This window comes from Mustela nivalis (genome assembly GCF_964662115.1).
Source record: "Mustela nivalis genome assembly, chromosome: 4".
Classification (NCBI taxonomy): domain Eukaryota; kingdom Metazoa; phylum Chordata; class Mammalia; order Carnivora; family Mustelidae; genus Mustela; species Mustela nivalis.
The window spans coordinates 7,732,793-7,750,912 of record NC_139023.1 but is presented as its reverse complement, the minus strand read 5'-3'; the positions used below and the strand labels follow the sequence as shown (position 1 = coordinate 7,750,912).

At 45.0% G+C, this 18,120-nt stretch overlaps 1 protein-coding gene across 1 annotated transcript in view; it reads left to right on the top strand.

Annotated features, from left to right (window-relative positions):
* The first annotated feature begins 848 nt into the window (after window positions 1-848).
* PARM1 (prostate androgen-regulated mucin-like protein 1) overlaps window positions 849-18,120 on the top strand; it is a 106,036-nt gene continuing 88,764 nt past the window's right edge. The window contains exon 1 of the mRNA XM_082727335.1: window positions 849-1,174. Within this exon, the coding sequence (XP_082583461.1) occupies window positions 1,132-1,174 (43 nt within the window). The 5' untranslated portion in view covers window positions 849-1,131. The remainder of the gene's footprint in view (window positions 1,175-18,120) is intronic.

The window sequence follows — 18,120 nt, the reverse complement described above, 5'->3', positions numbered from 1 at the left end:
TGGCTAGTTGCGTGACCTCGGACAAGCAGTTAAACCTTCCTGTGCTTCCACTGCTTCCACCGAAAATGAAGATAGAATAGTGCCCAGCTCAAAGGATTGCTGTGAGGACTTCACTTGGTTAACACCCGTACAGCACAGTCGCTCAGCGCACAACACTCTCACTCAGGAAACCTCGGCCTTTGTTTTTATGGCCCCGAGGCACAAACTGTTCGATAGCGCGGTCCAGTCCTTAGCAGCCATGGGACCTAGAGTGCATTACGTATCTTCTCTGTGCCTCGGTCTTCTCGTCTATACAATGGAATAATAGTAATTCTTGTGTCACCAGATTGTGAGAAGGCGTCATGATACCACACCTAGGAGGTTCCCTGGCTCAGTTATCCCATGATCACTATTACCTGACATTAGTATCATTTCTTCTGGTAAGAAGCTGAAAAGGATAAAAGGCATCCTGGCTCAGGCACCAGGAAGCGCAGTGGGGTTGAGTGTGGGGGGAGGTTTTGAAGTACACGCAGGAACATTTTGAAGAAATGAAAGGAAATTCCCTGGAAAGTAAAGTGTATTCTCTTTTGCAGCAGTGGGGTCTTGGCTCTTGGAAGGGACGCCTAAGAAGGCATATGGTCCCCTGTGGTAAGCTCGCATAAGACAAGCTGACATAAATTCCCGGGGGCAGAGATCCGCGCACACTTCTTTGAGTCCCCTCGGTTCCCAGCAGGGTGCTAGACGCCGGGACGTTCGCGGAGCCCCGTCCCCCCTCTGTCCAGCAGAGGCCGCCCTGGGCCGAGGCTCCCGGGACCCGAGCGCCGGGAGAGTGGAGGCCAGAGGGTGGCCTTGTCAGCGCCGCGGGGCCCGGGTGGGAGGGGTTTGGCTGGGGCCCGCGCGGCGGCAGAGGCGGCCCCGGCTCGGGCGGCGGGGATGGAGCAGCAGCGCGCCGGGCGCCGGAGGACACGCCGCTGACGGAGCCGCGCCGCGCTCGTCTCGCTTCTCCGCCCTTCGCCCGAGCAGCCCGAGCCCGAGCGCGCAGAGCCGCCCTCGCCTCCCGGCTCCCACGGCCGCCAGCGCGGCCGAGGAGGAGCCGGACGCGCTCCGAGCGCTCGGTCCGTCGCGGAGCTCGGCACCGCACACCGGGGTACCATGGTCTGCAAGGCTCTCTTCGCTCTCTGCCTCTTCACTGCAGGTATTTCGGGGCGCCGTCCTACCGGAGGAGCCGGGCGCGCTCGGGGCTCCGGTGGCCCGCGCCGGGGCTGGGGCTGGGGCTGCGGCGGCGACACCGGGAAGTAAGTCACCGCGCGCGGGTGGCCGGAGTGGGGCGAGCCTCCGGAGTTGCGTGAAGGTACGTGCGCACTTGGATTTGGGGTGGTGCCAGCCTGTCGGGATCCTGGGCCGTGTGGGACCCAGGGGATGGCAGGGTCCTGCCTGCCGCAGCCCGCGCCCACCCAAACTCCGGGCGTTGTGGAACAGGTGGCTGCGCGACGCGTTCGAACCCCGGGTCGGCGACACTGCGTGCGACTCGAGGCTTCTCGGGTCTCCGAGCCCACCATGCCAGAGTCGGGCAGCACACTTCTAGAGGCGGCCGGGCCCGGAGAGGGACGGGAGAAGAGGGGGAACCGCGTCTGGAAGGCTCTAGCCAAGCAGTGGCTGCGCGCGCGGCCGGGGCTCGGCGGTGTCCCGGTCTCGGGTCCCCGGCGTCCCTCGGTGGTTGCGCGCTGGGGGCGATGCGGCACTAACAGCCCCGCCGGCCGCTGCCTTCACCCGGCTCAAGCTCGCCTCCTGGGTTTGCAGCTCTACCGTGTGGCCCGCAGCCTCCCAGAAATGCGTGCGGTGGCGGAGACGGCCAAGTTGGCTCCAAGCGCCCCCAGCCTCGACCCTGATTCTGGGCGGCTTCCCCGCGCGCGCCTCGCTGGTCTCGGGACCGACGGCGGCGGCCTCGGGCGGGGGCTGCGGAGAGAGGAGCAGGAGGACGGGGCTTGGCAGAGTGGGGGCCGGAGACAGCGCGCTCAGCCTGGTGCTGGGGACCCAGTTTTTCCAGAAAATGCAGCCGCCCCAGGACAGCCGGCTGTGGGTAAGGCGCCAGTGGAACGAGCAGCCCCGAGCGCGCGGACACGGGCGTTTCGATTAGAATGTTCCAAAGCCGCACAGCACAACCCGGCTTGACTTACGCTTCTGGTCCGTGATTTATTTTTATTTTTATTTTTATTTTTATTATTTTTCCTCCTGAACTGCCTGGGTTTGTGTTCTTGTGGACACGGGTCGTCTCAGTCCCGTGAAACGAAGCTATAGGGGTTTCCCGGCCGCTCACAAAGGATAACGCAATTTTGAGGAAAAGTTTCCCAACTTAAGACTGGAGCGCGTTCTGTTTCGTTTTTGTTTTCTTCCTTTACCTGCTGAAAAGTCTGAGAAAAAGAAGCCGTTTTCGTGTGGGTCTCCGCACTGCTTGCAGTCGCGGCCGCGGACGGTTCCCGAACACTCGCCGGCTTCGGCTCGCGGCCTCGGGCGGGATCCCAGCCGGTGTCAGCGGCCGCGTCCCGCAGCACGGGACTGTCATGTGAGGCAGAACCAGCAGCGCTCCGAGCGACGGGTGTTCGCGAAACGACAGGAGAGGTGCCTTCACTTGGCCCCTCACTAGACCTCTTTCCATGACGCCCGAGGCGCAGAACTGGAACGAGCCAGTAGAGCCAGCGGGTAGGTTTCTTTCCTCATTTTACCCTGCGGCTGGCCTTTTTTTTTTTTTTTTTTTTTTTTTTTTTTAATCGACAGCTCTGGCAGCTGACAATACCCGGATTAACCCTACCAGGCAGTGTAGTAGCATTTTTTCTAAGGAGCTCAATTTTTTTTTCCCTTGGTCAATTTTAGAGTTTAGTCCGGCTGTTCTGGGCATCGCTGGAGTGAGCGGGCGGGTGGGCCCACTGAGCAGCCTCATCCGTGCACGCATGGTGGGGACTGGGTCAGAACCAAGAGGCTCACAGCCTCCCAGATCTGGGGCTCTCCTGACCCCGGAAGACTTGGCTGTGTTTCTGGGTGCATCTAACAAACAGAGTGATGAAGCTTCAGCCTTCCCTCTGTAAGGATCCTTGTGTTGTTAGAGCTACTTGCAATAAGCTGGGAGAAAATAATATAAACATTGGCATAAATACCTCATGAGACTCTCTGCATCCTAAAGTTGGCTGTTTTCAGAAACCGAAATAACGTTTTTTTCTAGGGGAAAATAATTGCTGTGTTGGTCAAGGAGAGAGGGGTGAGGGTTCCTGAAATGAAAGTGCCATTCCCCAGCTCCCTTGTCAAGCCCTGGCTAGTTTCATGCAGCAATTGCTCTTCTGTCCTCCTGGTCCTCCTCCTCCTCCAACTTTCGGACCCGCCCCTCCTCCTTTTCCACCTTCTTTTCCTTCTTCTTTTTAAAAAGAAGTCAAACTCTTAAGGTGATACTTTCTTGAGCCAGGAATGGGGTTTGGCAGGGGACTTTTTTTTTTAGCTTAATAAATCCACTCATTAAGTACATAGCATTTGCTCCTTCCTGAATAACAGACGCTTTCAAATATGTCGGCACTATCAGCAACAATCATCTCTACGTTTATTCACTTGTATTTTAAAAAGAAGGAAAGGAGAAGGATTAGACTGTCTTCAGTCCTTTCAAAGTTGATTATGGTGTCAAACGATCATGGCTGTTTTATAGGCCGTTCTCAAACATCTCTGTGTATAAGGCACATTGGAACACTGCCTCCAAATTAAGTTATAAGGCAGCACCCCCAAGTTTTGGCTACAGAACTGGTGAGGGAGGGAGGATGGCAGGCTTCAGGAAGCTTCTGTCTTCATCCCTGTCCCCTCTGGATTCTCTTCTGTTTTCCCACCATCATCATTACCCCCCTCTGGTATCCTATGGCCCCATTTGTTTAAAAACTCCCTCACTGAGACATTGGAGAGATACTGGAACTTTCAAAAGGCCCTTTCCAGCACTCAAGGAGGACAACAGGGAAAGAAGCTTAGGTAAAAAGAGGCACAAACCCCATGATCCTACTCTACTGGTACCCTGGATTCTGCCATGTCTGTCCCTACTCTTCCCACAGAGAGACCATCACATCCCACCCCATGACCTTGGCCACTGGTGATCAAACTCAGGAGAGTTAGACTCCAGCCCGCCACCCAGCTAGAGATCCCATCTGTGGTTCTGGGTTTGTCAGATCGCTCTTCTCTGGCTGACTAACATCTAGAATGTCCCTATCATTGATGGGAGACCCCACCTTACACATTTATAGCTCTGTTGTCACTGCAGATCCTGACATATGTCAACACCTTATCATAAGCATATTAAAGCTTCTTCATGAATCCTATCATAAACATATTAAAAATAAACCAAAAATGCACACACTTTAAGAGAATTGCAAGGTTGCCTGTGGTTGTTTGGGAGCGGGGGTAAAGGGTTACTCCTATTCCTCTGAAATCTGTATCTCAGTCCAAGAAGTGACACCTCCTTCCCATGAAACCTGACCTGACCTGGAAGGTCTTCATTGTTATCTAATACATGAGCTGAGGCAGTGTTGCAAAGTGGTAAGCGGGTAGTTTCTGCTTCTAGATCATTCTGCCGCTAGATCACCTAGGTACAAAGCTGAGTTTGACTACTTAACTAAAAGTGTATTTTAGGGCAAGTAACTTAACCATTCTCAGTTTTCTCATCCACAGCATTGGGGAAATAAAACCTCATAAGATTATTGAAAGTTTTAAATGACTAAATGTACTTACAGTGCCTGGAACATAGGAAGCACTCAATAAGCATTAGCTGCCATTGTTTCTATTAATCTTATTAATAATGTTTACTAGTGTTTGGTACCCATTAGGTCATCCTCTCGGAAGCAGGGCTTCTACGTTTACAATTAAACTATATAAATCAAAGATCTCAACTAATTTACCATCATAGTGCCAGTTGTTTTGGCAAACCTTAATGTGCAAATTAAGAAAATATTCAGCCTAGCCTACTAAATGCCTAATTGGCAAAGGTTAATAATGTGCCAGATTAGATTTAGCACAACAGTCCAAAAGAATGCTCTGTAATAAATAGATGGCAAGTCTCACGAAGGACTTTATTTCTTCCACAAAGTCTTTTGTAAACTGGTGTGTTTCAGAAGCCCAACTCAGCTAAACCTTTAAGTCAGGTTTCCAGAGCCACAAATTTTAGATGATTCTGATCAAAGGACTTAGGAAAAGACAGCTCCTGGTACCTGAATGATCCAGAATGGCTTTCTCGAAAACCCAGAAGCATCAGTAATGGCCAGATCTTTAATTTACCTTGAGCATTTGGGCCAGGTCTAATTGTGCGTGTGTTTTTATAAGGAAAATATTGGCCAACTATTTACCCTGTTTGTTCAGATTTTCTGAAGCAACAATTTTCCCTGTGGGGGTGGGAAGGTAGGGACATGGCTATCACATCCACTGGAAACAATGGAAAGGTACATTTTAGAAATATTTTCAAAAGGGATTGGCTGTCTTAACATCCAAATGAACCGAATCCTGCCATAATATTTCTATTAATTTGCTTCTTTTCGGAAGTAACTGTCCCTTAAACGGGACATGTTAGTTTAGAAATCAGATATTTGCTTTGCTAATAAGACGCTGACTGAAACTGTTGTTTGGAAAAATTAATGTTTCATTAGTGGACATTGACAGTTCTGAGAAGAGGTGGGTAAGTGGTAAGTGTGTGCCTTCGGCAACACTGGCTTTTTACTTGGAAATGCAAGGCTAATGGGTTATCGTCCAGTTGAGGTGACTATAAAATAAGACTGATTTGTGTGCGGCATTACTTTGCTTTTAGTCATAGCTTAAATTATTCAAATGACAGAATTTGTGTAACAGCAGATTTTCTGATGTAAGGTTCATCATCATCCTTTTACCAGCATAGCCCATTTCTTTTACCTGTTTTAATGTCATTTATGAACGTTGACACCTTTGCCACTTTTAAGTAACAGAAATCTTTACCACAAAGTAGACAATTACGTAATTCTTTTTATCCGTGTTTTCCAATGGTACAGGGCAGTATAATGTCAATTGAAAATAAGCTGTTTTAATTTTCCTTTGGCTAGTATTGCCAGATTTAGCAAATAAAAATACAGATTGCCCAGTCCAATTTGAATTTCAAATAAAGAGTGAATTCTAAGCATGTCCTACACAATAGTCGGGACAAATTTAAACTAAGTAATTCTTCATGGTTCATCTTGAATCCAAATTTAACTGGGCATCCCGTATTTTATCTAGAAACCCTATGTTTGGTTTTTTATCTGCAGTTTGTCTATACGATGGGTTTGATATAGGATTCACTTTACTTTGAACCCTGCCCCCAATCTAGGTTAAGTTGCCCGCTCCATTTCTGTCTGTTCATGGGAAAACTGGGAAATTTCAGAGCAGCTCTCTCTGTCTCTAGTCTATGGCAGTTGCCAGGAATGGGGTTCAGAGGCAGCTCTCCAACGAAATATTTTTAATCTGATTGTATTTCTTTTTTTTTTTTTTTTCAAGATTTATTTGTTCATTTTAAAGAGAGCATGTGTGCATGCTGGAGTTGGGGTGGGGAGGGACCGAGGGAGAGGGAGAGAACCTGGAAGCCAACTCCTTGTTGAGTGCTAGAGCCATAGCTGAGCTGGAGTTAAGGCTCAAACCCTGGACACTGAGATCATGACCTGACCCCAAATCAATAGTCAGACACTTAACCGACTGAGCCACCCAGGCAATCCTCTAGTTGCATTTCCATTAACTGTGCATTGTTACGTGTTTCTGAACACCTGGGATTTCTATAGGCTTCCTGAAGCTTCCTTACCTTGCCTCTGGTAAGGACTCTGACTTTTCTCTTTAAAAAAAAAAAAAAAAGCATACGTATTTTAAATGGTAGCAATGTTCTTGCCTGGGAGCTGGAACTAGAAGCCCTCTTCAATCCAGCTGGCAACCGATTAAAAAAGAAAGTTATAGAATAGCTTTGGATTTCAATGCTCTTTTCTGTGCCAGGATCTTAATACATCTCACAAATATTAATTATTATAAGGTTTACATAATTCCTGCAGGATAGGTCTATTGGTACACTTGAAATCTGTAGGTATGAAGCCTGAAGCATCATATTAGAATTTCAAGGCAAATTGAAAAACAGCAAGAACAACAAAAAAAAAAAAACCCTTAAGCAATGAGACTGAGGTGGAAATTTGCACTTTGGATGGTATCTATGACAAAATCTGTGAAGTCTATGAATAGGTAACTGTTAAGGGGAGGGGATTGTGGCAAGTTAGCAGCATGATATTTAGGAAAACACATCTGTTCAATACAAAATAAGATGCATGGTAGACCACAACTTTGATGATAATATCTTCCACTTCCAGTCCGCATTCTGCTACTGGATTTTGTTTTCTATCAGGGAGGAGATAAGGACATAGGAACTTGAACACAGGTGCTGACCATGAAAAGAACTGGAGCAGAGAAAATTTTGTTTGGTTTTGTGTGTGTGTTTTGGCTGTGATTGAATGGAGGTGATCAAAACATGTAACCTTTTAAATGATGATATTCTAGCCGGTATTGTGTTGTCCAGAAGCATAACTTCATTATGGACAATTTGTTCACTTACTATCATGTCCTGTGATGATGCTTCTGCTTCTTAGGAAATCTTTTCAGTTTGTTAGAAAAGCTTTTGTGATCCTACAGGTGGACAGCAGACAGATACCTTTCTACTGGTGTTGAACATTTCGTTGATTGTTACACACTCCACACCATGTGATTCTTGCTTTGTACTGTCATTTAGATTCTTTAGGAAGAATGATAACAATTATCTAAGGATAACTGCGCTCTTTCTTCCCTGTACAAAAGCTACAATGCCTTTTCTGTAGGTGTTTAGGGAAATGTTAAGATGCCATCATTCTATTGAGCTCCTGTAGGGTATCAAATTATGTCAAATTACAGGAAGACTTCAGTACGTCCCAGAATTACAATATAGGGGAGTCTCGATGCCCGTTTGTTCATCAGAGGGACGTAAAGAAATCCGGGGGGCTGAACCCCACTTTGTTGGCCTGGGAAAGGGGGCAAGTCATTGGTGAATCACACACTCTGCCAATGGGAAATTCTTGCTCTCCGTGGATCTGCTGCATGAGAGGCAACACCAAGATGAATATGGCCATCACCCAACTGATGAGGAACCCTGGATGTTTTGTCTTAAAAATTACAACTTTGATAGGGACAGCATTCAAGATGAAAGAGCCCTGGAATTCTCCCTTTGAAGGGCTATTCAGACAGGTCTGAGCAAGGACATGATGGTTTTCAAGGACATAAGATCATTCATTATTTGCCTTCTAAGAAATGTTGGTGGGGAAGTAAGTGTGATACCAAATTCTGTGTGGAAACTGATAAGAAATGGTTAGTAGGAAGGAGTCATGGCTGTTCCAGAAATTCTGCATAGGACCATAGGAGAGGCTGGGGGGTTACATGAGACAGAGAGTATGTCAGATGGCTGAATGTGGTGGCTGTGGAAGGATAATTGGGGGGTAATAAGTAAAATTATTGGGGGCTACTAAAGACCAAACCACCCCCTTCCTGCTGCTCCTGCTGGGAATGGAAAATGCATCAAGTTTCGTTTTAGGTGGAGGGGTTGGGGGAGTGGGATAAGAGATTCCTCCTCAGATTGATGTGAATATAGAGCCTACTTTAGTACACCTTTTTAGGTTTGTGAAAAGTTGCAAATCGAGCCTTTCAGATGAAACTGTGGTGGCCCTTAATGGCAGGTAAGCAAGGTATCCACAGCCTTGTAAAAGGGGACAAAGAATGAGAAAATGCTTTGAGATGTCAAAAGGAATATGCTGCTTAGTTCAGATCCATTAAGGGGGGCTGAGTGGCCTGGGGGTGCTTACTTCAAGGCAGCCATCTTAGACCTCCACTTCAAAGAGTTCTATTTTGAGCAGGCCCCCCTCACGTGCTTATAGGATGAGGCACACAGCCCTGATATTTATCAGGTGAGGATGAGACTTTTTTAAGATTTTATTTCTTTATTTGAGAGAGAATGAGAGAGAGCATAAGAAACGGGAGGGTCAGAGGGAAAAGCAGCTTCCCACTGAACAGAGAGCCCAAGTGGGTCTCCATCCTGGGATTCTGGGATCATGACCTGAGCTAAAAGCAGATGCTTAACAGACTGAACCACCCAGGCGCCTGAGGATGAGATTTGTGAGAAGCAACAAGGCTGAACCAGGATTTGGCTAAGTCAGGCTGGTATGGAATACCAACTCCAAGATCTCAGTCTTCTGCCTTGTTAAGTTATGATATATACATTGATTACCCTGTGAGTAAGCATTCAACAAATGTTTATTAAGTAGGTACACCAACAAAGAGAAGATTTAATTTATTTTACTTCTTTTGTTTGCCTGCATACCACTACTAGATTGTAAGGTGCAGGGAGAGCAGAAATTTTAGCTACTTTGTCCCCACTGTGTCCCTGACATGTAGAACAGAGCAAGATGCATAACAAGTGCTTAGCAAAAATTTGTTAAATTAATTTTTAATTGAGAACCTACATGTACTAAACATTATCCAAGATTCTGGAGAAACAACAATGAAGAAAACAGAACTCTACCATCCGAGTATTTTCATTCTTTGAAGATGATGAATTTTGACTTGGTCAGAAGGAAATCAATGGTTGACTGTCTAATAGTCATCTTAAACTCAGTATGTCTGAGTCTGAACCCCTGGACTTCCCACACACACACACACACCCCGCCAGGAGGCTAGGCATGAAACCTTCCGCATATCAATTAATAGCAAGTCAACTTTCTCATTGCTCAGGCTGAAAATCCTGAGTCCTCTCTGAGTCCCTTTCTCCCAACACCCCTCATCCAATCCTTTCAGATCTCTTTGCCCTACCTTTAAAATAGACATATATTCAAACATTATTTGCCGTTTCCACTGTCTTGCTCCAGGTGAACCATGTCTCTTTCGCCTGGAATACAGCCGCAGCCCCCTCTCAGATCTGCCAACTGGACCCTGACTCTCCTAATGTCTGTTCTCCACATGGTAACAATTGATCCAATGGGAATACAGTACATGATGTCAATGCTCAGTTCACGGCTTTGCAGTGGCTTCCTGTTGCATGCAAAGCAAAATCCCGAGTCCTTCATGTGACCATCAAGCCTTACATGAGACCCTGCCCCATTCATTCTTGGACATTCTACCTCTTCTTTGCTCACCCTACACCAGCCACACTGGCTTCCTTAGAGCATACAGCAGCTGGTTCCTCTGTCTAGGACATAATTTTTCAGACAGCTAATTCCCTCACCTCCCTAAAAAGTCTTTGCTCATTTGTCACCTACCATGAGATTCCGCCTGACCAGCATTTTAAAATTGCAGTCTGTTCCACTGGATAACACCACATTCCCAGCGCCCCTCCACTGCCTTTTGCCTCTACTTTTTCTTTAATGTCAATTTTCCTCCATCCCTTACCCATCCCTGCCCCCTGGGATTTTGTCTCTTATTTTCTGTGGTTTCCCCAATGCTAAATACTACATGGCACTTTGGGTATACTCAGAATATATTTGTTGAACCGAATGACTAAAACATATTTTTGAGAGGCACATGTGGCTCCGTGGGTTAAGCCGCTGCCGTTGGCTCAGGTCATGATCCCTGGGTCCTGGGCTCGAGCCCCGCCTGCTCTCTGCTCAGCAGGAATCTGCTTCTCCTGCTCAAATAAATAAATAAACTCTTATTAAAAATACATTTTTGAAGGTTGGAAAAATGAAGACTCAATTCAAATTTTGCCTTAGATCACCCCAAAATGAGACATTTGGCCAACCTGCCTATAATCAGGTGCTTATGCCTAGTGTTTCCAAATAGCTTTTTTAAAAAGATATGAGTCAGCCTTTAGTTTTCTTTGAGGGTTACAAAAGCTAAACTTTAAAATCAGCTTTTTTTTTTTTTTGAGCATGCCCTTACAAAACATTTCTTTTAAAAATGTTGATTTCGGCCCCCTTCCCCACCCCATGGATATCACTTTGAAATAGCTGAAATGTAGGGAAAAGAAGAAGAAGAAGAAGAAATAGCTGAAACATTTTAAGTTCTCTGGCCAATTAAGAAAATGTCACTTTTGAGCTCAGCTAGAAACGATAAAGATAAATCTCCACTATTTGAACATTTTTGAGAATTTTCTGAATAAAAATAACCTGATGATAAAAAGTGAATTGAGTCTAAATGAAGCATGACGGGCCATTTCGCAGTGATGTTTGAGGACGTTAAGTAGATTCCAGTGCTGCATGTTGAGATGGTAAGAAGAACAAGGCGTTCTCTTGGCCTTAAAGACTGCCCTGAGCCCGCACGGATGATTCTGATGGTGTTGTCGTCCAAGCAGTAGTTCCAAGTGGTGGAAGTGCTGACTGGTATCAGACCCGCATTCCTGTGAATGCTTGTTATCAGCACTGCAGGGCGGCCCCCCTCTCGTGGCTGGTGTTACAGTCACTGAGGCTGGCAGGCTTGTCCGCTTCATCATCCAACAAATACTCATGGTACTTTCGGGCTCAAATAGAAACATTTAAGTATTTAGCAGCTGCCAAAAAGAACATGGGTTTAGGAAATAACAACATACTTGTATTGAAGCCTCCGGGACAATGGTATAATTGAAGATTACGCTTGCAGAGCAACCTATAAACAAACCAAAGAACCGAAAAGATGACACTTGGGTGCCTGGGTGACTCAGTTGGTGAAGCGACTGCCTTAGGCTCAGGTCATGATCCTGGAGTCCTGGGATTGAGTCCTGCACTGGGCTTGCTGCTGAGTGGGGAGTCTGCTTCTCCCTCTGACTATACTCCCTCTTGTGCCCTCTCTCTCACTCTCAAATAAATACATAATTTTTTTAAAAAAGAAAATATGGCAATTTATATTAAAAACATCTGCCTTGCTCGTTCAGTGAGGTCCGCTTGACCATTTTTGAGGGTTACAGGTGCTGGGCAGCTTGAAGGAGGACAGCATGGGCTGTACACCGGGGAGTGGCCCAGGGCAGTCAGCCCGTCCTGGTGCTGGGGGGGCCGCATGGGGTGAGATGAGCATGACACCAGAGGACTGGGGACCGTTCTGCCACTTCTCCTCTGTGGGAAGGACTGGGTTCCTAAAGGAAATATAAAGCACGGCTTATGGCAACTCTAGGGTTCATTTTTGAGGAACTGTCAGATGGTTTTCCAAAGTCGCTGCACCGCTTTGTATTTGTGTGCCCTATCTCAATATAGTGATTCAAATACATTTTTTTAAGAGAAGAAAGGAAAAGCCACATGCGCCGACAAGAGAAGCCTTCCCAGATCTCAAAGACAAGTGTGGCTGCTGAAGGAGGGGAAATTATTACATCACTGAGAACCGTTGGAGTTAGGAGGGATATCAGCAAGTGGAAGATGGGGTTTTTGAAATGAGGAAATTTACAACCAAATTTTGATTAAAAAAATAAAATGCCATTAAGTGAAAGTCATGTCTTATAACACTTTTTCAAAGCTGCCCTCAAGCACTTCTTTTTAACCATTATGGAAACTATAGCAGGCACAGAAATTTGGCAAGAATGTATCTCTCACCCACCCAGACCTGATTTCAGAGTCTGTTTTGATAAAGAACTTTAAAAATATTAATATAGTGGAAATCATATAAATGTCTAACTATAAAGTGCTAGTCAGAAAGACTAGCATACATTCAGTGCTCATTCAAATGGGCAACATCAAGCGGGTGCTTGGTTCATTTATGTACTAACACATTAAGTGGTTACAATATATTGAACTAACAAGTGTGACTTTATATTTCACAATTATATCAGAAAAGCAAGCTATAGAAGAAATGTACATTGTGATGAAATATTCAAAACATTTTTATGTGTGTGCCTGTAGAGAAAATCATTTAGAAGAATACAGTGGTTATTTCTGGCACCTGAGCTTTGGGTTAGTTTCACTTTTTATGACGTTCTCTTTTGTCTGAAATTGTTTAACTAGTTTGTATTGCCTTCACAATTAAAAAAGGAAAAAAAAATGGGATCCAGGTGGTGGGTATTGGAGAGGGCACGGATTGCATGGAGCACTGGGTGTGGTGCAAAAATAATGAATACTGTTACGCTGGAAAAATAAAAAATTTTTTTAAAAAGATTTTAATCCCTTTTTATCCACACTTAATGTTGCTATCATAACTGCTGGATAGCTACTTCTAACCTCAAAATCTTGATTCAGAAATCCTTCTGATGGATCCCTCAAAAAATACATCTTAGAAAAGCCAATAACTTCAGAAAGGTTTATAGGATATCACTAAGTAATGGGCGGGGTGGGGGGAGGTTCTGGGAAGAAATTGACTTTAATATTATATTTTATAAAACCAGAGTGCTACATAAATCATTGATCAGAACAACCGTTTTGGATAGTATTTTAAGAAACTCTTGACTTAACTGATCAGTATTTGAGATACTTTGTTTCAATACTTTGGTTGTCATTTATGGGAGCAATTTTTAAATTAAAACATTATTCTAAGCTTTTCTATAATGAAATCTGTCATCTTAGATAACAAATAAGAAGAAATAGCCATCAGAAGAATATATGATTTGTTTTCCTTTGACAACATTAAATCTGTTATGTTATCCTTTTAATAAAATAATCAATAAAATGTGGTTTAGGCAAATGCTGGAGCATCCGTTACTAATAGTCCATGAGCAGATAGGCCAACCCCTTCATATTCTAGATAAAGCTCAACATGCTGGTGTGGGAAGGAGATTCCACATTTGTAACGTTTTGTAGGTATCACACGTTATATGATGTTCATTCCATTTCCAACTTCATTTAATGCCCCTAACAACCCCATGCGATGGACCATACCAATCTCACGGTGTCACCAAGTCTCAGAAGTAATGAGATGAAGATCACACAGTTGGTAAGTGACTAAGCTAGGCTTTAACCAAGCCTGTCATCTTTTACCCTCCTTCATCCCTACTGTCTTGATGACCAAATCAGACTATGCAAGCTTAGTCTCCAAAGTTTCTCTCAACTCTGATCCTCTCTCCCATCCCCACACCTACAGACTTGATCGAGAATCTTGTCATCTCTTCCTAGCCTGCCACGGTAACTCCTAAATGGTCACTGGCCACCCTTTCCCTTCTCACAATCTCTTGCCACTCTTTTGGAAGTCCTTCAGGCCAAGCCAGACTGCCCTGTCCCCTCCCCCTCAAAGGAGCAGAGGCCAACCTAAATCTGCTTCAGAGTTTTCCAGGTGCTTAGACTATGGCTACTAAATCCCATTTCCACCAAAAAAAGAATGAAGACTCCTGGGAGAAGTGGTTACTTCCAGGGGTGGGCTAGAAACCTTGTAAGATGAGTCTGAACTACCTTGTCATACCAGATAGCCAGGAAGCTGTCAAAGACAACCGTGGCTCTGGTGGAAAGGACTCAGAACGCCTTAATGAGGCCCCCAGTGGCCAAAGATGGAGCAAACTGAGCAGCAGTGAGGATAATAACTGCAATGGGCTGAATCACATTGTTCCAACTCACGAGTTAATTATCATACCAAGACAAAGCAATAATAACACGAAACTTCATTTGTCTCCATTGGAGGATACTAATAAACCGACACATTATTTTGAAAAATAATAGATAAATGGGAAGAACTAAAATTCTTGATTGATCGATCGATTGATCTTATTTTTGCCTTTATTTTATGAGGTGTATCCATGAGCAACCAAATATTAGATGATGGGAGGACCATCTTTATACATGTTTTCCAGCTAGTAAGTGAAGATGGCCCAGTGGAAGCAGGACAGCACCATACGGCATCACCCAGTGAGTTAGTGGTCTTGGTGTTGACCTCCCGTGACTGCCAACATTATGAAGTGTGACAGCCAGATACCATATCTCCAGATGGAAGGGTACAATACCCCCTGTGAAACAGCCTTGCCACATTGAAAGGAACCCAGATCTGACCAAGCCTCCACATCCAACTATCAAGGCACAGGAAATACAGAGGACCAAAGAAGGTATTAAATAAAACCACAGGAGTGAACTCAGCAAACGCCAGTCCACAGAAAACTCTACATGACAAACAGACCAGCTTCTTCAACAAATAGATTGCAAGGAGAAGAGAGAGATTAAAGAGAAAGATGACAAGGCAGGATTTATTGATGAAAAAGAAACTTCAAGAACCATAGCAACCAATCACAACTGGGGACCTTGTTTGGATCAAACCAAAACTGTGGAAATAAATTGTCACCTTCATGAGACGATTGTGAATTTAATCATTGACTAGACATTTGATGATATTAATGTATTATCATTTTCAGTATGCTAATGACTTAACCTGTATGTTTTCAACGGTAGCCCTTATCTTTGAGAGTTACACACTGTTATATTTATATAAGAAGCGCCACTGTGCCTGGGATTTGCTTCAAAATAATATGGGGGTGATATATAGGTGAGGGTATTACAGAAAAAAAATTGTCATGAGTTTATAATTCTTGAAACTGAACAAAGGTACCTAAAGATCCATTATGCTCTCCTCTCCAAATTTATAGATGATTAAATTTTTCCATTATTCAAAGTTTTTAAAAAGAATCTTCTAGAAGCCCCCATTTCTCCAGAAACAAGTCTCAACCCCTTACCAAGGGGCTTACGATCTGAGTTAGGGGCAGAATGAAAGAAAGGTGGTGCAGGTAGTCACCATGGGAGAGGCTAGAGAAGCAAATAGATCATTCTTGTTTGGAAGGTCTTTGCCAGGCCACATAACTTCAGGCCTTTGCCCTTGCCAGTTCCTTGTTCTAGAAGGCCATACTCCGTTGTCTGCCAGCCAAAATTCTCTAAGTCCTGCACGTTCAGTGTTCCCCTCCACTTGTTTGCATATGTTACCCCTTTAGACTTCTGGCCCTTGGAGAGCAGGGATCTTAGTCTTCGGTTCGTATCCCTCGGGCCCATGTGTAAAAAGATTACACTTCTCATGTATAAAAGAACAGGAGTCCCCTGAGTTCAAAGACTCCAAACCCCCTTCCACATTGCTTGCTGGCACGCCAACACTTGAGCGCGACGCGGGAAGGCTCCGTGATCTCTGAGAGAAGATTCACGTTCACTTAGAGCAGCTGAAAGTGATTTATGGATTGGCAGGTAGAAGGGCGGAGAGCCTTGAAGGGCTGGCGTGTTGGACAAAACGGGCAGAGAGTGCAGAGTGGTCTGAGAGCTGGGATACCACGTGGGGAAGGAGTTGCACAGGGAGAGGCACAGTGGATGCACTAGACACCAAAGGTCCCCAGGGAAGCACAGAAAGGGTAGGAGGTCTGGGTAGCCTGCTCATGAAATTTGGAACAGAATTGTAACCGCTTTCCAAACAAGCCTGCTGTCTTTGGGCAACCATACTTAGCTACACGTATTTATGAAATAGAATTTCACTCTAGATCAGGAAATCCAGAAAAGATTGCCCTTTAAATCTTAGAAGGCCTAGGGATGCCTGGGTGGCTCAGTGGGTTAAAGCCTCTGCCTTCAGATCAGGTCATGATCTCAGGGTCCTGGAATCGAGCCCCGCATCGGGCTCTCTGCTCAGCAGGGAGCCTGCTTCCCTCTCTCTCTCTGCCTGTCTCTCTGCCTACTTGTGATCTCTGTCAAATAAATAAATAAAATCTTTAAAAAAAAAAATCTTAGAAGGCCTAAGTAGAGGAATTCAAAAGAAAGTATGCCCTCCTGGGTAGAAGCTGGAACAGGCCCCTGCCCTCTCTGTTACCCAGCAGCAGAGGACGCCAGCAAGTGTCCTGCCCCCAAACACCACTCCCTCCTTCTGCCGCAGACTGTTTGCTCCCTTGGACTCTGCCCCACTGCCAAGCTGGGGATAAATATAGATTAGCTATTGTGTTAGTTTCCTAGGGCTGTCATAACAAATTACCACAAACTTGGATGGCTTTAAAAAACAGAAATTTACTCTCTTACTGTTCTGGAAGCTGAAAGTCTGAAGTCGAGGTTTCAGCAAGGCCATGCTCCCTCCGAAGCCTCGAGGGGAGGACCTTTCTGGCTTCTTCTGGTTCCTGGTAGCCCCAGGCGTTCCTCAGTTTGTGGAAGCATTAATCTCAGTCTCTGCCGCCGACGTCATAGGACCTTCTTCCCTTCGAGTCTGTCTCTGTCCAGATCCTCTTCCTGTAAGGACACCAGCCATCCAGTCATACTGGCTTAGGGCCTGCCATAGTCAGTGTGACCTCATCATAAATTGATTCTTTCTGCCAAGACCAGATCTCCAACTAAGGTCCCGTTCACAGGTACCTAGAGGTTGGAGCTTCATTATATATTTTTGTGAGGACACAGTTGAACCCAAGTCAGATATATTGTTCTCACATCTAAGCCATGTTTATGAAAGACCCACCTGATAAAAGCAGTTAATAACTTAATCAATTATAAGTTACTTTTATTCAAGATAACAGCTGCAATCATTTCAAGTATTGTTTTGGTTAACTTGTTTGCTTTTTTACTTTTTTATTGCTCTCGATGATAGAAGAATGGTTGATACCCTTTAAATCCGGCATTTCTCAACTAGAGTGCTATGGGCATTTGGAGGGGATGAAGCATGCAGAGACTGCGTCCCTGGTCCCTGACCACTAAGCAACAGTAGTATCCTACAGACATTGTGACAAGCAACATAGAAGAAAAACGGAGGAGTGCGAGGAATAAAAGGAAATGCCTTGGCGTATTTCTAAAGTTATCAGCCTCATTGAAAACCAATGGTGTAAATTAATGAGATTTTTATTGGCTCTCCTTAGGACACAGAGCGGGTTGCACTAAACAATAGCAGTTCTGCTTATGTAGCCAGAATAACTTCAAGAATCCTCTGGATGCTTCCGGAACATTCTGATACTGGCATGATTTGTAACATGTGTGCTTTGGGGAGGCATGGGGCAAATTTGAGGGCATTGTTTCACTTTTTCTCAGCTGTGGTTAATACAGTATTTTTTCTAACTTTTTGCCTGAGGTAGAGTCAGAAAGAGAAGAGTAACGAGCAAAAAGTTGCAAGGGATAAAAATAGCCTCTGCTCTTTTTCAGTGTTGCTCGTTGCGTGTAGATATGATGCCTTTCCTCTATGTGGAGGGAAAGCTAAAAAAGAAAAAAAAAAAGCCTCTTTTCTTCTTTCTATGTAATGTGTTATTGGATGTGGGGCATAGGT